The following is a 25,522-nucleotide window of genomic DNA, read 5'->3' on the forward strand; positions in this document are numbered from 1 at the left end:
TAGAAGGCAGGAGAAACTTCCTGGCATGGTCTCAGCAGCCTGAGTGTGTGTGGGGTCACATTCCTGCACTGCTCATTTTCTCCGAGGCCTTTTTCAAACTGGACTAATGGACTGGCTATAATCTGCACTTGATGATCTGGGCCAGTGAACTGAGCCAAAGCAATGCGGGACCTGGCTGGACCTGGTGACATGCCTCAGTGTCTGTATGTGGGCCTAGCCCTGGATGTTTCCAATCTATTCATTCTGAATCTGTGGGCTGGGGGGTAGCTCAGCAGCATTAATGAAGGTGTAGCAGCACATAGACTAGCATTCAAAAGTTTGGGATCACTTGCCTCAATGGTCCAAGAACTGAGCTTTTCAAACTAAAATTTAAACCAAAGATGGTGAAGGTGCAGAAGACTAGCATATTCAAATTTTACTCAGTACTTTACTATTTTACTCAGTTATCAGCAGCCATATTGGATTTTGGAGTCAAAAACATCACCTTTCTGGCCTCTAGTAGAGCCTACTCATAATGACCACTGAAGGTTCATGCTCAACTTCCACAATTCTCACCAACTTTAAGGAACAGCACTGGCAAGAACTTCCTTCCTTTAGGTTGCAGCTTTGTGCAAATCCCCCAGAGGAACCGCTGGCACAGGAGACGAGCACGCTCAATCTGGCAAGGTCAAGGTCCAGTCACATGAACTATAGAGCTGGAGATAAAGGCGGCTAAGAGATAAGATACAGCCTCTATTTATTTCCATGAGGTTTCGCACATGAAAAATGACCGTTTCCGTCGACCCATAAAGCAATTAACATCACATTAAACGTTACAACCATAGAGGAAGTCAACTGAGCTAAGCAAACACAGGCTGACTGTCCAACCACCTTCACCTTCCTGCAGAGCAGGAGCTGAAATACCAGCACCTTTGACCCCTGAAACTGTTCAGATAGATGATAGACGGGTAGGAATGAACGGTCTAGGTCCAGCCTGCCATGCTCCATTCCACAGGTCAAGCCCAGCTGAAGACTCACAAGGAGCCTCCACACATACGCTTCAGAGCTCAACCCCGAGTCTGGCTCCAACCCTCCTTTGTTTGGGCAAATTGACTCTGAAGCGGAGCGGGGGGAGAAAGTCAATGCAGGCAGTGACCCAGATTTCATCCCCATCACTCTTGTGCAGAGTTCACAGATGGTTCAAGATGAACCCAGTGCTCTCTTGAGGAAGAGCACACCCAACACTAAAAAAGCACTACTTTCAAGTGCAGGCCTGATCTCACCTTATTGGGCTCAAATCCCCACTGAGCTACATGTCATCGTTGGCTGGGGTCTTTAAAAACACAAGTGGGCTCAGTGGGAACCTTCCAGCTCATGTGAAATAGTCAAGCCTTTGACAGTGAGCCGACGGACCCAGCCCCCATACAGTCTGACACCATGAAAGGTGTGTAAGGGTGGGGGTGGGGGGTGTAGAACATGTCAGCAGACACGTAGTATGTATGTAAAAGGTGCGTGACTGCCTGGGCACAGTTCGACTGTGCAATGGCTCAGCTGGATCATGTAAGACAGGGCTGTCCTGAGCTGGCCTAGCGGCGGACTGATTTGGCCCACCAGGAAGTTACTTAACAGGGTTGATCCACGATTTAGAAATACTATTTAAAGCGGTTAGTTCATAATCACTTTGTTCAATCCTTGCTTTTTTCCCAGTGTGATTGACATTATATTATACTGCTGTCCTGCAGCCCTTTCCTCACGGTCAGGTTATGCCCACAGGACTGCAGTCAGCTGAAGTTTAAAGTGTCGGACTGTTCAAGTCAAGTCAAATTTATTTGTATAGCTTTTTACAACTGTTGTCGTCACAAAGCAGTTTCACATAATTAGTAATTAATAAAAGACAGGAAAAAAAGAAATAATGTAAGACATGAAGGATCCAAGACCCCAGTGAGCAGCCAACGGCGACAGTGGCAAGGAGAACCTCCCTCAGAGCTGGAGGAAGAAACTTTGGGAGAAACCAAGACTCACAAGGGGGACCCGACCCGTCCTCCTCTGATCAGAACTATTTATTAATTATTGATAAAAGTTACCAAACCATCTAAACTGTTGAACTGCTCTGATCATAATCATAATAATCATGGTGTAAATTATGTTTTTTAAGCATCTTGAAATTGTCAAAAACACCTTCATACACTGAATGGCCATTTTTACCTAATTATTTTATTTGTATTAATATTTATTATAATTATTGTAGGGATCAATGGGAACCCTGCTGAACCGAATTTCCTCACCCAAAAGAGAAAAAAATTATTTAAATTATTATTTAAAATATCACATTTGAACAGAAATAAATCAATTATCATTGCTCTTATGTATCTCATTTTAGGCCACTCATACAAGCTCATTTAGATACTGTAACAGAAATGTTAGGAAAACCTGTTTAATTATTTTTATACTAGGTATCGGTCCTACATGTTCAGTTTTGCAATTTTGAAATAACTGGTCCAAATGAAACTGAAAGGTGGAAAATGAAGAGACCCCCCCCCCCCAAACACTGAAGTAGAGAATTACTACCTCACTGGACTCAATATTTATTGCACACTGCATAATTTGCACACTACCCCTAATTATTTATTATCCTCTGTCTGCACTTGTGTTCTGTATGCACTGTGTCTGTGTTGCACCATGGTCCTGGAGGAACGTTGTTTCGTTTCACTGTGTACTCTGTATGTAGTTGAAATGATAATAAAACCCACTTGACTTGCTAGAATTTAAGTATTTTGGCACCAAAACAAGTAAAAACAAGCAAACAAACAAAAAAAACTTTATTTTGAGAAACAATTAAAAACTGATTATTCTTTTGGCCACTGGTTCAGTACAAGCAGTACACCCTGCTGAGCACTACACCCCCATCTAAGACTTTGAACTTGATGGGCCAGGACGAGAAAGGGAAGAGAAATATGAAGACAGAAGTGCCCAACAGTCACACTTCTCCTTTCTCCCACCTCCCCTCTGTTTTGTTCAGAGAAGAACTGCATGTTCAACAGCAGGTTTGGAAGAAACAGCAGATTTCACAAAAACCAACAACCTTTTTTTTGTTCAAAAACATTTTTTATAAATTATGGATGATACAGGTTTGGTTTTTTGACAAAAGTTCGAGTTACAATCCCCAGAGCGCCCTCGCTACTCATCCCGCCTCCAGATACTTCCAAACAAACAAATACTACTAATAAAAAACAGATTGTTGCAATCCACAGAAACCAAATCACATTTCTTGCATTCCTCACTTCCGTATTGGAGTGCAGTTAAGGTAATGGTTGTGGATCAGTGAGGGTAGAAAATATGCCTGACTGTGACTAAAGCAGTTAGTGACTGATCTGATTTAAGGGCTCTGCAGCTCCAAAGCTTTTGTTTTTGTAAAATGTAAAAAAAAAAACAAAAAACAAAAAAAAAACAAAAAAAAACACTCGCCTCTATAGTCTCTCGTTCAAGCTCAAAAAGAAGAAGATCCAACATTTAAAATGAAATAAAATAAAAAAAAACAACCTTTGGAGCCGTCTGTGTATGTGGTAAATGTATGTGTGTATGTTTATGGGGGTAGGTTCATGGCTAAGAGCTGCTGAGGCTTGTGACCCAGCTGAAGTCAGTCTTTCGCACTCTCCTCAGGTCTCTTTCCTCTGCTTTGGAAAGCTGTGGTGGCGCCTCTTCTACTGAGCCCTGTGTCCGGACTTCCTGCTGCCCGTCACACGTTTCCATTTCCTCCTCGGAATCATCTTCCTCCTCGTCACTCTTTTCATCCAGTTCTGAGGGCTCCTTCTCCTCTCTTGGAAAAACAGAACAAGCATAGAATGAAGTAAACAACAACAGCCGGAGGATGAATCCTTGGATGTCAGGCCTTGCTGATTAGCTGACGTGCTGAATGAGGCACAAGGGTAAATTCGTACAAGTCGGCCAACATGCAGCACAATTAATGAATTTGTCCAACAATGAAACGGGGGAGGAAATCCTGGAATACAATGCAGTGTAAAAGTGTCTGGATTTCTGAATTAGTGCACATTTTTCATTTTTAGTTGGATTATTTAGCAAATTAGCGGCCACTGTAGTAGTGTGTGTGTGTATATATATATATATATATATATATATATATATATATTTAATCCCACTGAAAAAAAACCTGCAGTTCTCAGGTGTAGAACAATAAATATCTATAATGTATATTATTTATTTATTTACATTCTTTAAAATTGATACTTTTTGGGCATCATGTGCCTCATTACGTCTGGGGGAGGAGAAAAAAAAAAAAAAAAAAAAAAAAAAAAAAAAGCCATCTCATGTGGAAGCATGGTGGTGGTAATGTGATGGCTTTGGACTTGCTTTGCTGCCTCAGAATGTGGACACCAGAAAACACTACAGCAACACCATTGTAGGATGTGAGCATGTGGGTGAACGTCAGATATTTTTCTATATTGTGCTTCTTTAAGAGCGGGAAGATGAGAAACTAGACAATATGAAACATGACAAATGCAGTGTAGATAGAACAGTGCACCATGACCTCATATAGGTAGTGTGATCCAATCCATTATTATTTATGTGTTACAGTATGTATTATTTGGTTTAAAATAGAATGCCATCCAGAGTTTGAAACATGCACACATTTAGAAATTCAGAAAAGAGGCAATCACTTTCACAGTACTGTATATTTTGGGTGCTTTAAAGTGTTTTTCGTTCATCAGCCTAGTTTTTAAAACTAGAAAACCTTGCTCTAGAGACTACTGTAACTACTGTACAGTACAATACGAGGCAGGTTTACATCAGATGTAGCAGTGGACCTTTTTCCATTTTGCTCATAGTCCCCTTTTAAGGGGAAAACTGAAGAAAACGATGAGAAACTGTCAATTTATCACTGAAAAAGTGGCATTAATACATTTCACTAGGCTGACAGACATCACAAGGTCATTCCTAGCAGGACTGCAATGCAAATGTTTAAGTGGAAAAGACCCCCAACTAGATAGAACAGTGCAACATGACCTGCTGATAGTAAAGCATGATCTCCATCAGGAAGACTCGTGCAAACAAAATGCAGCAATACTGCAGGTCATGTGTTTAGTTCCAGTTCAGTTAAAACTGAACATGTCTGTGTTTCACATGGACACCAGTAGGCTGCTCTGTAATGATGGAGTAACTTCCCCTCTGAAAGCCTTGTTATGACTCAGCAGGACACTCGAAGCATGACTTTTGAGGACAATCACATAAAAAGAAAGTCTAAAGGGGAACTAGTGACCTTGGAATGCCCCATAATAAAAGTGAACAGATAACTGGGGCATGAAAAAATACAAGTAATATGAAATATGTAAATGTAACGTAAATGAAAATTAAAAAAAAAAAAAAATCAATAAATAATAATGAAAAGCTGGCTTCTAAGTGTGGAGTCATATTACATGCACAGTTTTACTGCAGCAAAAGCTGCAGCTGAATTTTGACCCAAAATTCTACAGAAGATGAAGCTGCCATACCTGCCCTTGGTGTTGGAAATAAGGAGAGAGTTGACAAACATTGAACACAGGAATGAGGCCGCAGGAAGCACATGGGCTGGGGTGTGCAGCAACTGGACAAACAAGACCAAGAAAGGAATACAAGTCAGTAACCAAAAACCCTCCTTTTAAGAAACTTGTAAAATCATATATATATGTGTGTGTGTGTGTGTTTTTAGGGAAATTTGCGTTGCATTTTTCATAAACCACGAACAATTCCCCCCTAAATTCCAAATAAAAATATTTGCTATTTAGAGCATTTATTTTCAGATATGGCAACTGCTCAAATAATGCAAATAAGTTATTATTCAGATTTAAATAACACAGTACTAATATCTGAACTTTGAGCATTCAGAAATCACCATGGTGACTGCCAATCACAGCTCTCATGTCTTGGCAGGCTCTCCACTAGTCTTTTACATTGCTGTTGGAAGACTTTATGCCATTCATAGTGTAAAAATTCAGATAACTTAGCTTTGGTTGATGATGCACACATTTCAGGAAAAAAATGGTAGTCTCTTAATGTTTTCCAGAGGTGTGTGTGTGTGTAAAATTAGTTTATATATATATATATATATATATATATATATATATATATATATATATATATATATATATATATATACATACACACACACACACACACACACACACACACACACAAAAACAAATGTTTCTTCTATTCTTGCATATCTGCCACTTTTAGATCATCCAACTAATTTAATATAGGATAAAGACGAGTAAACACTCGTAAAACAATGCATATAACCTAATATTACCCACGGAAAAAATAATTATAGGCTGACTAAAACCTAATAACTGGTTGTATCACCCTTGGTGATAACTACTTTTGCGCAAAATTGCGATAAACGTTTTACATTAATATGGAGAAAACGTCCCACTCTTTCTTTTTGCAGCTACGCTGAACAGTTTGTTTAATTGCGAAAGCATTTCAATGGGATATAGTGAGGACTTTAACCTGGTCACTCCAAAAGGTGCCCTTCAGAGGTGGACATGCTTGTGTGCTTTGAATCATCATCCTGTTGCGTAACCCAACCTTTTTAGAGCTGTAGGTCATTTACTTTTTCACATGGGTGAAAGATTTTGAATACATTTTTCTTCATCTTTATTAATGGAAATATAATTTACAAGTTGCATTCTGTATTTCCTCATGTTGCCGGTCTTATATTAAAATTAGCTGGATGATCTGAAATATTTAAAATGTACCAAATATGCAAAAATAGACAATATTTGGAAGGGAGGGTGGGGCAAAAACATTTACAGCACTGCACATTTTTAAAAAATAAACAAATAAATAAATAAAATATCACGTGATCAGGAACACTGACCTCTTTGACTGCTACTGATGCCTGGGGCAACTGGGTCCTGTCTGCCCCCTGATTGGCCACAGAGTTCAGCTTCTCCTCCTCTGGCTTGTGTTTGCCTAGCAACAGGTAGAACGGAGTCACAGCAACACTGTCGTCTACCAGAAGCTGTAAAAGAGCATAAATATCCACAGCCTGAAGAAATTCTACGTTTCCACATTTCTGTAAAGCTGCTTTGTGTCATTAGGTTGTAAAATAATGCAGTGCAAATAAATCTGACTTGACCTTTGATTACAGACTCACCTGCTTCCTTGAGTTCAATAGTCTCTCATCCTCTGTTCTGGTACTAAAGGTCAATAACTCCTAAAACAAAGGGGTAAACACACAATCAGTGTATATACAGTAAGTGCAGGGCAGAGCAGGACAGCCCACGTCTCTCAGAATAAAAGAAAAACATCTGTATAAGGTCAAAGAAAAGGGTTAGACATGTGTAATGATCCTTAAACTGGTACCATTTGCTCTGTGAGGAAGTAAAGGCGAGATCGGTTCAACCACTGGAATCTCTCGTCACAGCTGTCCAGAGGCTCAGCTCTTGGAGCGAAGACGCAGCGCTGCACTTTCCCCTCACACACGGCCTTCTGGGTAAACAGAGGTCGGGGCTCGCTGGGTCTGAAAACAAACACTGTCCAGAGGAGAGAGACCTAGTTAACACCATGTTCCATCAACGTGTCCACTTTCACTTTCACAAAACAATGGTATACAATTGGTTGCCAGTTTATTATGCTGTCTTATATCAATCTGATTGATTATTTAATCATCATCAATCTGGTGCACCTACCATCCAGGTGCACCCATCATCCATTTCATTGCTCAATGAACCCTTTGTAGCACCCCTATTTTTAAGGATGCAGGATGGCCAGCAGCCCAGAGGAGCAGTGGCAACTGGTCCCAAGGGCTCCTTGGATGGCCAACGTTTCAATCACTGGGTTTAATTGGGTTGAAGCAATGACTGTAAAAGACATGGACGGCATGCTTGCATCCCCTTCCGTTCTATAGAAATGAAGCCAAAACTGTCTGCCGTGTTGTCAAATTTGCAACCAGAGGTGGAGTCAGACTCCCCTACTCAATAGATAGACCCACCCCTTTCTCCCAGCATGTCTTAAACCACCTTCATTGAGCTTACAGCGCAGAAGCAGAGCTGATGTTCCCCCTGGATTCCCAGTTCGGGGCAATATTAGCACACTGTTGGTATTAGACATTGTAGATGGAAAATGGGTTGTTTTTTTACTGAAACATGGTAATGGGCGGGGTCACTTCACTTTTGAGAGACGCTGTGTTGTCCATGTTTTCTACAGTCACTGGGTTGAAGCAAAAGAATGGACCACCTGTGAGCCCTGGTGACTGATCTGAATACCTCTGGCCTGGAAATAATCACAACATTCAAATCCCCGGACTGGACTGAGTGCCTACTCTTGGACATGACCTGCTACCATTTACATTTATGGCATTTAGCAGATGCTCTTCTCCAGAGCGACTAACAGAAGTGCTTTTCTGTTTACTCAAGAATAACCTCAGCTAGTCTGAATAGACTGAAAATTTAAGATGCCTCTAATCTTAGACACGACTAAACACAAGCCAATATGGGGACCATAATACTCCACTCTTCGCCCAAGTACTCTTGGAAAAGGAGGGTCTTCAGTCTGCGTTTGAAGACAGCAAGCGACTCAGACACCCAGGGGAAGCTCGTTCTACCACTTCGGTGCCAGGACAGAAAAAAGCCTGGACGCTTGCCTACCACAGCTAGGCGGCGTTGCTCTGACCCGAGCTACTGTTTTTAGGTTTTGAGGCATTCATTGCACAGGTCTTGGCATGTTGGTGAGTGTTATGTTGAACTAGTGACCTCAAGAGGTTAAACAAACCTTTTATTCAGGTGGCTCCCAGACCCAGAATATCCCTGTATTAACACACCTGATTAAACACCACTAAATCAATTCAGAACGCAGCGTTATTCCAGGGTTCAGCCAGGTTCATGGACACTGGGAAAACACTCCATTGCTCAGTACTGGTGCTCTACAGGACTAAGAATGGGAAGCTTTGTTACTTTACGGTAAAAAGAATGGGGAAATATTGGTCTTGTGTGTACTTACAGTCACTGCTTCCAGAGTGGAAGCAAAAGGCCGCAACGTTTTCAGACAGGGGGTCTGACCGCAGCAGATGCACATCCATTGGCGTGCTCCACTCCACTAAGGGCACATGAGACATTCGATCAACAATTCGAACACAATGCATACACAAACCAACCCAATCAGATTTCCAAACCCAGCCAGGTGCATCTAAAGGATAGCGCTCGCCAAAACAAAATGGGTCAAGGTACAGGTCAAAGTTAGTGTCGTTGTGGCAGGCAATTCTCCACCACACACACACACACGTAGATACTGACATGAGCATGTGAGGAGGTTCCAGCAGAGGAGGTTCTTGGTGGTGGTGGCAAGCAGGTACTTGGAGCAGCTCAGCCGACCGAAACAAAGGTCCCTGCAGGACGAAAGCAGTCAGAGATCAGTCAATCACATCCCGGCCCACCCTAAAGAGCCAGTCACACTTCTCGGGACATATTTCACTAGATTAGCAAGAGGCCTTGTGAACACTACTACTTTCCCCAGCATCAAACAATAAACGCCATTCACAGTCAAGCTGTTTTTATGCATTAATGAACCCACTTAAATTGTTGCAACAGCAGCAGTTCAGTGCTACAGGCTGCAGTCTACAACAAATCCCATAAAGCCCTTACTGGCACGCACTCTGTCTGAAACCGCTTTAAACGTACAGTAACAGGCACTTTCTACCACCGACACTTGGCATGGTGATGAAGGGCTGGCTCAGCACTTGCAGAGCTTAATAATAGTTGTAGAGTTGAATAAGGTGATGGCTGGATGGGGAAATTACAAAAATATAAAAGTCATGTGAAAAAAATCTCCAATAAACACCTTTTATATATATATATATATATATATATATATCTGGACGTTTGATCAACCCTGAGAGATGGAGGTAAAACAACTAAACAACTGATTACAATAGTTAATTAAGAGTCAAATATAATAAATAGAAATGCAGTTTTTTGTAAGGGGAAAGGTCAACACCCCCACATGTATTATTACTTTCTACTTCTACTATGTGTAGAATTAGAAGCAGGTGCAGAACATCAGCTGCAGATGATCAGAACATGGTTGGAGAGGAGTCTGTCTTATTTAAACCTCAGACATTTAGTCTGGTCTGCTCTTGATGGTTGAAGTGAGTGGTGAAGATCACCATGGCCAGATCCAAAGAGCTCTCTGAGGCCTTCAGAAAGACAGCAACAGTCCGAAGATGTCATCACGGGACCTAGGGGTAGCTCTTGCCACAGCTGACGTGAAAGCACAGCATCTACCATCAGAAACTGACCAGGCAAGCTGGATTTTCATGGGAGGTGTACAATGACGAAACCCTTGATGTCAAAAACAATCATTGGGGCAAGGCTACAGTTTGCCAGAGAACACCTAGACCAAAACTTTGGCCAAATGAATTAGGTGAATAGGAAACGCCTAATTGAGGTTATTTATCATAAGGGTTCTCAATATTGTTCAAACAAAGACATATCTCCATAAGTTTAAACATATTAAAAAGGCAAAGGGATGTAATTGGGTGTAATTTCTTTTTTTCCCTCCTTTCCTTCACATAACTAATCATATTGTGGGGTCCCCAAGATTGAAATTGCGAAAGTTAAGGCTCCAGACCTTTTCAGTTCTTTTGGCAATGCTTTTCTATGGAGATTATGCCAATGTGTGCTCAACTGAATGACTGAGTCAGCAACAGCTGCACCCCCTTAAAGCAGACAAATACACTCATTAGAAGGGGAGTATGGGTACATTTTTTTACACTCAGAAATGAAGCACACCAGAATCCAGATCACTACACCCTCAATGTTTTTGCGACTGAATCCCAAAGGTGAACAGCTCTCCTGGAAGCTGTGAATGTGTGCTCATTGGTTTGACTGAGAAACATCCCATTGTGAGACCTAAAAAGACCGCAGTTAGCAAATACGCTGATTCAGAGATAAACCCTCGCTATTACATCATGTTCCCATGATGTTCCACATTTGTAAACTAACTCACCCCAGTGTTTTGCTTGCTGCTAAAATTTGACCAGCTTCATTTTTCAGCCATTTCACCCAAACACAGAAGACTAAAACCGCAATCAGCAGCCCGTTAGTCTGGGCCCTGGCTCTGAAATCATGCAGACCTGAAAACTCATTTATGCAAATGTTTCTTCTCCCTCAAATGTATTTAATCAGCCAAGACATGCTTGCTTCTTGATGTATGCGCTAAACCTTCACAGCTAATGCAGCTAGCACATGATGGCAGCTTATGTACACCAATTAACACTGTGTTAAGCACACCTACCTTGAATGACAGTGGGTTAAATAAAGCAATGCTGCATATCACTGCAAACGGGTTATTACTTTTATAAGACATACTAAAATACACCAATGTTCAAACCATGAAATGTATTTATTTACAAATAAAAAAATCCAATGAACTATTCCTCCATCACACAATGTAGACTGTTAACAGTGAGCACATGAGTGCGAAGGTTTAGTCTATTATAACGTGGTGTAGCTGCTCCATCCTTTTTCTGAAGGGACTCGTATTCTAAAGAAGTTGCAGGAAGTACAGGAGCTAGCCTGGGGCTGTGATGTTCAAGAAGCTGACTGAGCAGCATTAGCTTAACAGAGTAACCCATAGCACTGTATTTCTCTCCTAATTTCTCACTGTTCAGAGAGAACTGAATTAAACAGCACCAAAAAGTGTATGCATCTATATCTATCTATATGAGAGATATATAGATGCACTATATGTGAATTGCATGTCTCACCTGATTGGTCCTGGGGGCTGACAAAGCGTCGTCAGGAGCCCCCAGGTGTCTGAACACCACACGGTCACCACCTCCTCAAAGCTTACGGCCAGAAGAGAGCCGTCACTGGAGAAACAGCAGTTTGTAGGCCGCAGGCCATGGTAGCTGCCCACGTAGTCACATGACCAGGAGGCCTGCTCCTCTACAGCATGAATAGAAAAAAAGCTGGTCAGTATTTTTGAGTGCAAGTGTGTGGTGATTCAGGCACAAGTCCAGATTGAGGGGGAAAATTGCTTTACATATAGCTCCAAATCATTAACACCAAGTCCAAAACAAGAACAATAGCGAGAAGTTCATGACCCCCATTACATGCCGCCCCCCCCCCCCCCCACACACACCCCCCACCAAAACAGAGGCTTTGTTTATCACGGTTCACAGCTGTTTTGAGAGGAAGGGAGTTGAGGAAAGGAGTAGGCTTTCCAATCCAATTTGGACTGGAACGAGGCCTTAGTGTCTCTGTTAATCTAAAGTCATTATGGCAATAATTCCGATACCCCCCCGCAGCAGCAGGACTATTGTTACACAGTACAGTGACTCAGACCAGCACAAAATTCTCCTTCAACTTCACAGCGTATGTGCCTTTACCCAATTTATCTGGACAACAATCGATATCTATGCATTCCCAGTTCAATTTTTGCAAACCACCACTGTTCTCTGTGAGGTTGACATGGGGACAACCAAGATGATGGACCATTTCTGCCCCAAAAACATAGGGTGCCAAATTCTTTAAAACTAGCTCAAACTGGATTACGGCCCTCCAAACGGGTGTGTATAAAAGTCTAGGAGGTGGGACTCACTCTGTGTTTCCGAGTCTGGTACTAGCAGCCAGACTTTGAATTGGCCGTCCTTGGCTGCGGTCACCAGCATGGTGGTCTCTGTGGAAGGGCTGAAGCACAAGGAAGTAATCCTGTCTTGGTGGGCGGCCGTTATGGTGGTGTTGAGCTCAAAGCTAGAGAGGCACACATGGCAACAGTACAGGTCAAAAAGGGAAAAAAAAGAAAAGAAAACCTTTGATAGGGATTTTTAAAGCAGCTAAGCAGAACATTGATGGATTAGCACCAAATCATGGCCACATGATGGAATGCTGAATTTCAGAACTAGGTGCTTAATAAGACAACCGGTGTACCTTTGAGCTGTTTCATTGTAGCCCCACAGTTTCAGAGCAAACTCCAGATCTGATGTGCTGCGACCCTTCTCCTCCACCGTAGCCAGCCAGGTGCCTCGGACATCGAACGCTGCCTTCATCACCTCAAACTGGTCCAGTCCTGCCTCATAGATGTACTCCTGCTGCACAATGTCCAGCTGGAAGGGAAAACCGTGCATACAGCTAAATGTAAAACCAACCACCTGCAGCATACAGGTTTAAAAAAGAAAAGGTCAAAATACTTTACAAACGGCACCAGAAGCCACTTTAAGAAAATGCAGACGGAAAATTCAGAGGTTCTGCATTTGAGAAGTTTATATATGTCTTCACAGTGATTCTCAACCTGTGGCTTGTGTGGGGTCACTTAGCTGAAACACAGTGGTTAAATATTAAGGCTGAAACAAGGCTAAGAATCACTGCATAAGCAAAAACGGTCCTTCAAAATATTTTTTCATGGAGTCATGACTAGGCAGTTTCCCATTAAAAAAAAAAAAAAATATATATATATATATAAAAAAAAAAAAGCCCCACAGCTCATGTGACTGCACAAGGAAGATGCTTACAAGTTCAACCCCACAGCGGACCCCCTTAGAACCGGCCCACGTGAGCGTTCATGCTCTGTACACTTCCTCAAGTACAGGGCGCCAGCACAAAGGAAGAACTTAAATGTCACATACAATTTTCCCCTGATCCTAATTTTAGCTGACCAGCTGATACGTTTGCTTCTCTAGTTTTGAGCTGGAGGCCAACGTTGCAGTAGTAGAAGTAGGAGACGTCTTCGGTCTCTCAAGTATTTTTTGGGATATTTTACAGGTGGGCAATATGACAGTTTTATCGAATAGTGAAAATCTTAATTTACATTCACATTGAAGCCATTTAGCAGAAGCTCTTATCCGGAGCGACTTACACAAGTGCTTCACTATTTACTCCGAAAATACCCTTAGCTAGTTTGTATAGACTAGAATCCAGAAGTTCCCTCTAAGCTTAGATACTACTAAATACAGAAGTCAGTATGGAGACACAATACTCACATATTATACTGACAATACTTACATACTATGCAGACCAACTGCATGTTTGGACAAAAAGAGTATAATTTTGTTCGTTTTTATTTGGACAGAGCAGCAAACGGAGTAAAAAACACGGTAAAGTATGGGAGTGTGTTCGAATAGCAGTCGGACTACCATGATACACTATTTCATACCACATCGCCCACCCCTAAGACTTAAGACTTGTATTGCTTTAGCTTGTAGGTCCAGTGGACACTGAACAGGTCTTGGCTGGTTGACAACATATGTAAATTGGAGGGGGAGGTGAGGACACTCACCCACTCACGTGTAATTTAGAGCAGGGTCTAAGCAAGGTGTTTAGCAAGGGTGGAAGGTCCTGGACCAGTCATGCTTTTTACACCAAATAAAACTATATTCAGGCCACTGTGTGCTTGTGAAGATAGACAGTGTTCTTCAGCGGAAGATGAAATAGAGGAATTGCGTTTCTAACGCTTTCAGAATTAAACTGCTTTCTATACAAACATCCTCAGGCATGTGCTCGCCGTCAGCTGATCCACTTAGAAGAAACAAGTAAAAGAAACACAACTCCTAATGAACTGATGCTTCAGCAGCGGGGGTGCTGATGAGCGCTGCGGACATGAAAACTCGTGAGCAATTAAAAAACAAAAAAAAACAAACCCAACAACATAAAAAAGATAAGGTCCAGAAAACAACCCCCTGTAGGGAGCTCCAACTGCATCACTTCATTGAATAAACTTCAGTGATTTGAACATTTACATTAATTATTATTATTGAATATAAAAATGATAGACTAAAACACAGCAGTAACTGCTATGGAATGATTTGTTTTTAGAAACTGCAAATTCAGGTCATTTCCAAAAAAACTAAATAATAAAATAAATAAAATCTCCTTTTCAGACTCAAAGTCTATAATAAATAAGGCTGAAATCAATTGTGCTTTACAGGCTCCATAATGGGGCAGTGGTGGCTCAGCGGTTAGAGTGCCGGGATATCGATAACAGGGTTGTGGGTTCGATTCCCGGGCTCGGCAAGCTGCCACTGTTGGGCCCTTGAGCAAGGCCCTTTACCCTCTCTGCTCCCCGGGCGCTGGAGTTGGCTGCCCACCGCTCTGGGTGTGTGTGTGTACTCACTGCCCCTAACACGTGTGTGTGTGAGTGTGTGTTCACTACCAGATGGGTTAAATGCGGAGGACACATTTCGCTGTACAGTGCACAGTGACAAATACGTGCACCTTTACCTTTAATGGCATTCAGTGCTTGGACCCTGAATACTGCCACTGGTATGTAATTTAAAGACTCAGCTCAGCTCTCATAGCTGTTACAATCATGGGTCCACAGACAGACAATTTTACATGTTCTACTTCAATTTCAGATGAAACCACTTAATATTCGCTGGATGTCTTGGTTGCTTGATCATTTACACAAATGAACCCTTTTTCGCCCAGTGTTACACAGATGCTACTGAAGACGACATTTCATTAGTGAATTATACAATTCCTGTTGTATAATTCACTTTATTAGGAATAGACATGAACATACATTTTTATATTTAGCTCATAAATGTACATAAAGAATTTCTACAGATCCCTCATGTCTTTGAATATTCTGTATTTTGTGTATATTTTGTTTGTATTTTGTATTTAATATAATTTTTATATAACTTTATTTTAATATGTTTAGTATGTATATAGTTTTGTCCTCCTGTAGAGCATCAACCTAAGCCTCACCACAAGCATTTCAATGCATAAATGTCCTGACATGTTGTGCAAATGACAAATAAACCTGAAACTTAATGCAACCTTGGTTCTGATCCATTAAATAGAATATCTACAGGTGGACTGAATCATGACATTAGCTGCTGCTACGCTGCGTTTCTGAAGGAGAAGTGGGATTCACCCTGAGAATTCTCCAATGAATTCCAAGAATTCCCCAACCCCCCTTTCCAAAATTTCAATCAAAAATCAAAATAACTCCCATAAAGGATGTATTCATCTTTAAAAATGGCAAATTTCACTCAGGTGAGAGGTTTGCTGGCATTTACTCCATTTGGCCAAAGATCTTATCCGAAGAGACTTACACAGGATTATTATTTTACACACATTTCAAAATAATGGTGAAATTAATGGTTCATTTACCAATGCCAAAGAAGAACCACTTCTGATTACTTAAAGAACCATGTTTGTAGCAGTGAAGTGTGAAAAGCCTTTAAAATTGGTAAAGAAGTGTAGGTTCTTTAGACCTTTAAAAGGTTCTAAACATGGTTCTTTACGTAACCAATTACCGAAAAGTCAAAAGAGGACCAAAGAGAAAGGAAGCTGGTTTACCAGTGCCATAAAAAAGCCATTTAAAGCACCGTTATATTGAAGAGTGCAGGTAGGCGAATGCAGTCTTGGGGGTCTTGGTAGAAAAGCTGACTTCATTACAGTAATGTGGTGTGCATTCCTGGCCACGGAAGCTTGTATGGGGCTGGGTGCAAAGACATGGGAGACAAAACGCACAATACAGCAACGCTGCAGCCCGTAACTGGAGCTGTACCGGCATGCCGGGAGTGTGTGTGTGTGTGTTATTGCAGGCTTACGCTGTAAAGCTGCTTGTCCTGCTGCAGAGAGTAGAACTGAAGATGGCCCGGCCTTCCGTTCAGCACCAGAGCTTTGGTGCGCAAGTCAACTGTTAGATCCGTCCAAACGTCTCCTGAAAAAACACAAAAGCGATCTCAGCAGGATATTGGCTTAAAGTTACAGAATCCTTCAGCTGAGTCACGGTGAAGTAAGGAAGGTTGTAACTGCACACCTTTGACCAGGCCCTGAATCACCGCTGAGAGTTTGAAGCTGCAGTGAATGATGTTGATCTCTGTCGGGGAACACAAAGAAGAGAGACACAGCTTTAAAAGGTGGTAGAATGACTCACCGACTCCTCGGCTAGTAGAAACAAAGACAGCATAAGATGCACTAAAGCCTGAAAGGAAGGGTATTTGGGGGCTTTAGCAGAGGTTCTAAACTCTATTCCTGGGAACTGACCCAACACACCTGATCCCATGTATAAAGGGTTTGATAATTAGCTGATGAGGTGGACCTGAGGAAAGCCCAACAGAACAAGAGTTTTTGGTCTCCAGTTGAAAGCACAGTGTTGAGTCAGTATGTATGAAAACTGCAAAATCATCAGTCTAATGATGCGTTTGCCTGCTTTTTGGAAGTGACAGGAAAAATGGCAGCTAAATGCATTTAAAATTACAGATTAAAATGTCTGTTAAATTCATAATAAAAAGGTTGGAGGTCACATTAACTGAGAAACTCTGTAGAAATTACGACTGTGATATTTTATTTTAGTATTTTATGTATTTACTATAATTCTGATTGCACATGAACGCAGCTTAACACTACATTATTAGAATTACAGCTAAAAACAGATCATTTAATGCCATGTACGCTCTTTAGGTCTGTACAGTATGTAATCATTACTGAATCTGTCAGTCTTTGAACTCAAACAAATAGTGGTGCATGGGAGACTAGGGGTTCAACTCCCCTGTTGAGGGAAGCACTGCTATAAACAATGTGACAGTTGGCAATAAAGGCCATGTCTGGTTAGGTGTATAGTCAAAAAATTACATAAAATACATAAAATACATAAAATTAATCAAAAGTGTAGTATAGTGTCGTGTACTGTGGTCTCCATCCTGGCTTTTGTGTTAGTATCTAATCTAGTACCTGCTTTTGAGTAGTATCTAAGAACGGCGGGATCTTTTTTCAGTAAAGCACTTTTGTAAGTGGCTCTGGATGAGAGAATCTGCCAAATTCTTTCAATGTAAATATGATAAAGTAGGTGCGATTCTAAATACTGTGATATACTGCACTACAGTAAGCAATGCAATATACTGTGATTCTTTTTTAAAATCAATTTTTAGGAAACTGTCAGTTTAAAGAAACAATCTTTTAGTAAAAAAGAAAAAAAAAAAAAGTTTACTGCACCACCATCTAGTGGTCTGGGCTGAAACACAACACTCAATGAACCACTGTCGGCCACCAGTCTTTACATTTAAACTATTTCTAAACAATCAATACTGTGTTTCTGAGAATCGACAGTACTGCCTATTCCAAACGCAAAAGTCACATCAGCTCAGAAACGGCCCTGGGGTTCACTGCAGTGTTCAGTTTGGAGCCGACTGATCTGTTGAGTCTCTTACTGTTGTCTGAGTGGCTCGTGCTGTACATCTGTCCATCTGGAGATACACAGATATGAGAGATGGCTCCACCCAGACGAGGAAGGAAGTCCTTCTTGTTTATTTCCTCACAATGCCATTGGACAAGCACAGACTCCACACCTCCACTCAGAAGGTGCATGCCTGTACAGGGAGACCGGGTAGCAGAAAAAGGGTGAATCAAAGTTCCAGAAGGTTTTCCTTAAAAACCTGATATTATATTATATAATAATAATAATAATATTCTAGTTTATTTAAGGGGAACATATGCATAAGCAATTCATTAAAACACCTTAAAACACACAATATCAGTAATGCATTAATTAGCAATGTTTGTTTATGTAGAAAAACACCATTTAAGTATTTGTCAGCAAAAAAAGAAAAAGAAAAGAAATGAGAAATTTTTATTATAAAGCTAGTTCTTTTAATTCCCTGAACTCATGAAAAGAAGTGGATTTCAAGTTTCACATATTCAATATACAGCTGTGACAACCCACAGTCTAATCAGTCTCACCCTTTCATAAAGAACATGTGAACAAGCTTGAATCGTGCAAACTAGGCTAAACACAGGGGGAACTGCAGTATAATTCAGTTCAAAAACTAGGCAAATTCAGCTCACTTTTTAGACCAGAATTTTACACTCGGGCTGGATGATTTGGTAAAGACATTTTTCACGACACACTATATTTATTGCGATACATGTGATCACAGACTAAATCCATCAGTAGCGACAGATTCTTAAAAACTACTATTCAGATCCTCTCCTGTACTGAATACAGTGATTTATACTCAACATCTGCTGCTCTTCAACTAATTAAACCAGTCTAATCACACTGTTAGTAATGAAACCTGCAGTTCAAGAATTTGTCAATTTGTCATAAGCACAGCAGAAACAAGCCGTTAACTGTACAGTGAAACTCTTACTGTGCTGATCAGTGTTTATCAAGCACTAACATTATCCTCAATATACTTAGAATATTTATCACGATATCGCCATAAAGCCCAGCTCTACCTTACACCTATAATAAATCTGGTAAATCTACTTCTTTATCAGCATTTGTGCTTTACAGGCTCCATGATGGGGCATAGTGCTCGTTTCCCATGACTGTCACTTGCACTGTAATCTCAAGACTTAGCAGAGACCAGGTCCACAGAAAAGTCTTTTACATCAATGCTAAAATGTTACAAAATTGATGAGCAAGAAAATTTGGGGGACGACTGAGTATAAATTTCTATACTGTTCATTGCCACCTAATGATATACACGGCTTACAGATGTATGTGGCAATGTATTTAAGTTATTATTATTTTATTTCTAACAGGTGTTTGTGGCTCTAAATCTAAGCCCAAATCTAACCTTTAAATAAATGTTTATATTGCATTATATAAAATATTAAGTTGCATTCAGGCATCTATGGTCGCTTTTTTCCAAATAACTGTATTGGTACAGTCAGGCATGAGACTGGCCGTTACTGAAATGGCATCAGTGATACTAACTTACCCTCTGGGGTGAAACACAAGGAGCTCACAGCATTGTGGTGCCAGTGCTGAGTGGAGTATGTGTACTCTTTCTTCTGATTAAAGTTTCTCCTGCGCAAATAATAGAGAGGGTGAGCATGAGGGTGAAAGAGACAGACAAAATAAATAAATAAATAAATAAATAAAAAGGTTTTTAATGCAACCATAAAACCCAGAAAATCCCCAAAACAGATCATTTATTTATTTAATTTATTTATTTAAGTTGCCACCATCTCAATATTCACATTTCATAAAGAGTGCAGGGCAATTATAATAATAATAATAATAATGTATAACTTTTCTAAACAGGTGCTTAAAATGGTTTACTGGTTCTCTAACCTTACAAAGTGGCCTTTTTCTGGTAGACCTAATGATCCCACTCATGAGGGGCTTAATTGAAGTGAGGGGCTTAATTAGTGGAGCTGTTCGAGTCCACTCACTCACCAGAGACGGATCTTGCCGTCTTCGTGTCCAGTAGCGATGCAGTCATCTTTAGGGTGACAGGCTACACAGGTGAAGGCATTTTTGGCACCCTTCTTATCTGTGGCCTTTAGAGGAAACCTTCATTAAAAATAAATGAGAATTAGACAGCGCACTCAGCCACTCCCTCACCCCTGGAAAAAAAGGCACCTTGGTAACTGGAAACGGTGAGAGAGTAGAACATGGAAACGCTGGCCCCCTGATAGAGGCATGTAAACAGCATTGTGACTGAGCATGTTCCAGCACGCCTTTGACCTCACAGGATCTATAAAAAGAAGAGCTGCATCACTGTTAGTGTGCAATTTACCGGTATGTTTTCTGCTTCCGGAAGAAATACACACTGAGTTGGAGATCCACAGCAGAGGCGATATATTCACCCTGCAAACAAAAACAAACGTAAGCAGAGATATTAGAAATAAATGTGTTACATACAGTTGAAGATCAAATAAGCTGAGATTTAAGCTTCGAGTTACACTTCCTATTATTTAGTCAACATTATATCATATAAAAACTGTCCAATCTGTCTCACAGATGGCCAGAACTTTCTAGAGTCACTTAATTTAATGCCTGCGTATTATTTCAAAACAGCAGACCACTATAAATCTTAGATAATCATAAATTATACGTCAGAAGTTAAACTTCAAAATTAAAATTAGGAATTATAAATAAAAACAATTAGAGAGCTTTTCTGGACATGCACAAAAACAACCCGACAAAAAGAGAGAATATTAAATGCAGGGATTTAAAATGATATTAGAATCATACTCATATCAGCAGATAACTGGTATAGAAAAATGACACTGATAATACCAGAGATTTGCACCAGTATACTCAGAAAAGCGTCTTCTAGGAAACTATACGAATACAGATCCTATCTGTATTCGTCAATTCGTTAATCAATAGTTATATATATATATTAAACATAAAATATTAGTTAATATTATATTATACATTTTGGCAAAAACATTAAAATCAAAGTAAAAATGTTAGTTGTTAATTAACAATATGTTGTCTGTCATTTGGTTTTTGTGCTTCATACTTTCAATGCAAAAATAAATAAATAAGTAAATAAATAAATCATATCATATAATATATATATATATATACACACATACATACACTTAATTTTTTATTTTGTTTTATTTATTTTTACTGATTTTTCAAGCTAATATTCGGATGAATGATAAGAACATTTTTCAGTTGGCTTTTCCAAATGCACTACAGAGTCAGTACAGTGCTCCTTGGTGACCAGGTTGAATTATCAGTACTAAATGTTTACTTACGATATCAATGTTTTAAACCACTGCATTGTTTTTCAACTCATTATTGTAAATTTAGCTTCATTGATTTCTAAAATGCTTCAATTTAAATACCAATGCTTTTCCTGCCACTTCTGTTCATAACTGCTGTTTGCAGGACGTCACATGAAACAAAAAGGTGGTTTGTGCACTGTGCCAAGGTCTGAAGGCAGACCACAGCAGCCCTAGTGCAATGCACGAGCACCTGGTGCAAAAACACAGGTGCTATTCTAGACGATGCCAGAAACTGTAAAAACACTGCTGCTTTATTTTCACCTCTACATACACCCGTTATTATTGCCAAAAAAATCACCTGCCTGCTGCCTCATAACTTACCATCAAATAAATGAACAAGAGAAAATGCTCAGGCTAGATTCTGGGCTTATTCTGCACTGAACGTCAGTGGTAACGTGTGCGACTGTGTGCTTGAGGGGATCTTTTTTTCTCATTATTTGAAGCACATTTCCTTTGTGTTTGACTGCCACAGATAAAACAAAATGTACTTCGATAAGGGTTATAAATAGAAACTTGGACTGCACTGCGGACTTCAGTTCCTCGCTTTAGTTTTCATCAAGCTGGCATTGCTAGTTCACACCTACAGTTTTGCACAGTAACATTTAAATGTTTTTGCACGTTATTTCATGATACATTATACAATGTCAAAGTTTATCTGAATAATATATATATATATATATATATATATATATATATATATATATATATATATATATATATATATATATAAAAATCGATAAAACAGCTGACAAATTTACTGATAGAAAACTAGTAGTTAGTGGTAGCCCTATTTACAGAACATTTTAATGGCAGATCCATTTAACCCAGGGATATTAAATATAGTAATTTCTATATAAATGTATATATAATTTAATCTGCCATTCAAATATAGGCAAAGAACATCACCCCTGCACGTGTGTGTTTTCTCTATTCTAAAACCAGCAGAATTCCTTAATAGCAAAAGAACTACGTCGATTTGTGACTTGGATTAATCCCAGTCAAGGTACTCTGATATGATCTGAATATGGTATAAATGGAGGTCTTCATTTATACACACAGCTGCATAACAGGAGGCCATGTATGAGAACTGCAGCTGTTCCAAAATTGCCTTAACAGCCTTACCCCTCTTCCAAAGGCTGTGGAACTAGGATTTTGGCTGACATTGTACAAAACCGCAGACACCTCCTTCGCCTCCACTTCTTGGTCCGGCACTTTGGGAAGATGTAGAGCAACCAACTGGAAAGCGCCTGAAGACGACACACACACAGAATCAGTCAAACTTGCCTGAATGAGACTAATCCAAACAGAAAAGGCTCATAAAACTAGCTGTTACCTTCTACTGATAGCAGATACTGTGTTAAAAGAGGCTCTCTAGCGATTATGAATCACACCAGAACAGACTAGTAATAATAATGCAATACGTACTACCACCTTTCTCGCCGGCCATGGGAACAACAACAAAAATGACTCCAACATGCTTCTCTGAGACATATATAGAGAACACTGGGTATCCAAAGGTGAACGTCTAAAAACAAGAAAAATAAACAGGGAGAGATTATAATGATGTTTGACTGGTTTTGACTCTTCCACACTTGGCTTTGGGCTTTTCACATACAGCTTTTACATGTTTACCTTGATGAGGATGCCATCAATAAAGTCCCACAGTCTAACAGTGCCATCTGCTGAGCAAGAGTAGACCTGAAGAGAAAGAGGACAACTGGAAGGTTACGTCTGCTTTCAGATATCGTAAAAAATATCTATATAAAAATAAATAAATAAAAAATTATATATATATATATATATATATATATATAATTTTTTATTTATTTAATTAATATATAATAATAACAGTTTCATGGCTCTCCGCTATATATATATATATATAATTTTTTATTTAATTAATTAATATATAATAATAACAGTTTCATGGCTCTCCGCTATATATATATATATATATATATATATATATATATATATATATATATATATATATATATATATATATATATATATATATATATAGCGGAGAGCCTGCCAAAACACGAGAGCTGGTAGTTGTTTTATCTTTTATCTATAAAACAAATATCTTCTACCCCATTGGGCGTTTTGTGTCCATTAGTGCTTGGACCCCCTAATTTCCTTCATAATGACAGAAGACTTTTAGAGAATAAAACTCAAACCTGGTGCTGGAGTATCACTGTCCTGGGCAGTTTCCCCTACACCCAACACATTTACAACAACTACTGACCTAATTTTCAAGGGCCCCTGAGTTTAACTGGTCACTACGCAGGGGTTATACAACCTGTATCATAAAATACCAAGATAAAATAATATCTAATATCAGGTGTGATGACCATTCAACACTCTGCTTAAAGATTTTAGCCTTATCCTGATGGGACTAGTTCTACATGGGGGAGGAGGGATAATTATAACCAGAGTTTCTCAGTGATTCTAGTCCCGTCTGTTTGCGCCGTGTCAGTCATTTTTACAGACCACATTATTCTCCCACATCAGTAAACCGTCTAGATAATTTTTTTTTATGGAAGTATTAAGCCACTTGAGGAAGCACTGGCACAGATACCTCAGGTCTAGTTCAACACTATGATCAGTAGACGGGCCAGAGAATAGGAGTTCTGTTCGTGTAAATGCTATTGTTTTTTTTAAATGTCTCGAGTGTCATCATTACTATAACTGGGTATTAAGAGTGGCTATTATCCTGTAACACTTCATCAGTGGTAACAGGACGTTTTTTTTTTTTGTGGTGACAGTAGCGTGTAAATCAAGTAGCCTTTCCCACCTCAGCTATTCATGCTGAGATTTCCTATCCAGTGCAAATCGGTCCTGGGTTTTACAGCTGTGCTGTTGTAAAACGTAATGTCTCCCTCTCCCCATGTAAAAAAAAAAAAACCTACTCCCATCAGAATAGGGCTTTATTAGCCCCTTAGACCCTGTACGTACACCCAGACTACAGTTCTATCTTCATTACAGTCATAATTAATAAAAGTTTCATGGACCCTAAATTAGAACCCTGAGGGACTCCCCAAAATATTCCAAACCAAAAATAATTCTCAATAGTTCTGCTTGCATTTTGATGTAATCCATAGATGAAGCAACCAAGGAACCACTACTACTCTGCTGTTACCTTTCTGGCAGTAATTTCAGGGTTAAAGAGAAGTTTAAGCCCAATTATTGAAACTCTTCAAACCACATGTATAAGAAGGACAAGTGTCCCATAGATTACCACAAATCTCATTTCGGCTCACAAACTTGACACTATGCTGGAGTCTGGAGCGGTACAGCAGAGAAAACGTTAAAGTAGAGCTGGACGATATGGAAAAAATTTATATTGCTATATTTAAAGACATTTTTAAAGATACAATATAAAATATATACAAGATACAATATTAATCACATTATTTTGTCATGTAGACAAGTGTACATTTTTAAAAACTGCTGTCCAAATACTTTCCCGTACTGAGCACCATGATTTTTACTCAAAATATTCTTCACTCCATTTAATTAAAGACTGATTACACTCTTTGTAATGAAACACACAGTTAACCAGTGCTCTTTAAACACTGAGGATATTCACGATACACTCATAAAAGCATACTGTGTACCACTACAACTAAATTTATCACAATGCGAAAAAATATTGTCATATTGCCCAGCGCTACGTTAAACTGTGCAGCTCAGTGACCAGACCAGAGCTGGGCAATACTTTCAAAAGATCATGTGTGAACTACACCACCAATCAAAAGGAAATCCCGCTCATCAGGCTGTGATAATAAGCCACGTTAATAAAGCATCGTGGTCCAGCACAATACTACACATGTGCTCAGAACACAAACACGTCTTTGCCTATGGAAAATAAGGGGATTAATACAGACCTGAAGCTGGTTGGAAGGATTCAGCGCAACGCCGGTCACTTGATCTGTGTGGCCTTCTAGCACATGGACGCACTCTTCTGTGCTGGTGCTGAACACTTTGACTAAATCCCCGGCTCCGCATATCAGGAACCTACAAACAAATCAGAACAAGGATAAGAATCCCACAGCCCTTCA

The 25,522-nt window shown here is 39.8% G+C and overlaps 1 protein-coding gene across 1 annotated transcript in view; it reads right to left on the bottom strand.

Moving 5' to 3' along the window:
• Positions 1 to 2,843: 2,843 nt before the first annotated feature.
• wdr75 (WD repeat domain 75) overlaps positions 2,844 to 25,522 on the bottom strand; it is a 24,734-nt gene continuing 2,055 nt past the window's right edge. The window contains exons 2-21 of the mRNA XM_072685469.1: positions 25,349 to 25,478; positions 23,091 to 23,156; positions 22,884 to 22,983; positions 22,581 to 22,705; positions 20,453 to 20,523; positions 20,110 to 20,226; positions 19,649 to 19,737; positions 18,134 to 18,292; positions 16,744 to 16,803; positions 16,532 to 16,644; positions 12,906 to 13,081; positions 12,577 to 12,728; positions 11,741 to 11,921; positions 9,270 to 9,361; positions 8,977 to 9,072; positions 7,342 to 7,511; positions 7,133 to 7,192; positions 6,854 to 6,997; positions 5,487 to 5,578; positions 2,844 to 3,796 (exon numbers count right to left, since the gene is read on the bottom strand). Coding sequence (XP_072541570.1) covers positions 3,583 to 3,796; positions 5,487 to 5,578; positions 6,854 to 6,997; positions 7,133 to 7,192; positions 7,342 to 7,511; positions 8,977 to 9,072; positions 9,270 to 9,361; positions 11,741 to 11,921; positions 12,577 to 12,728; positions 12,906 to 13,081; positions 16,532 to 16,644; positions 16,744 to 16,803; positions 18,134 to 18,292; positions 19,649 to 19,737; positions 20,110 to 20,226; positions 20,453 to 20,523; positions 22,581 to 22,705; positions 22,884 to 22,983; positions 23,091 to 23,156; positions 25,349 to 25,478 — 2,407 coding nt within the window. The 3' untranslated portion in view covers positions 2,844 to 3,582. The remainder of the gene's footprint in view (positions 3,797 to 5,486; positions 5,579 to 6,853; positions 6,998 to 7,132; positions 7,193 to 7,341; positions 7,512 to 8,976; positions 9,073 to 9,269; positions 9,362 to 11,740; positions 11,922 to 12,576; positions 12,729 to 12,905; positions 13,082 to 16,531; positions 16,645 to 16,743; positions 16,804 to 18,133; positions 18,293 to 19,648; positions 19,738 to 20,109; positions 20,227 to 20,452; positions 20,524 to 22,580; positions 22,706 to 22,883; positions 22,984 to 23,090; positions 23,157 to 25,348; positions 25,479 to 25,522) is intronic.

This window comes from Salminus brasiliensis, chromosome 8 (assembly GCF_030463535.1).
Source record: "Salminus brasiliensis chromosome 8, fSalBra1.hap2, whole genome shotgun sequence".
In the NCBI taxonomy this organism is placed as follows: Eukaryota; Metazoa; Chordata; class Actinopteri; order Characiformes; family Bryconidae; genus Salminus; species Salminus brasiliensis.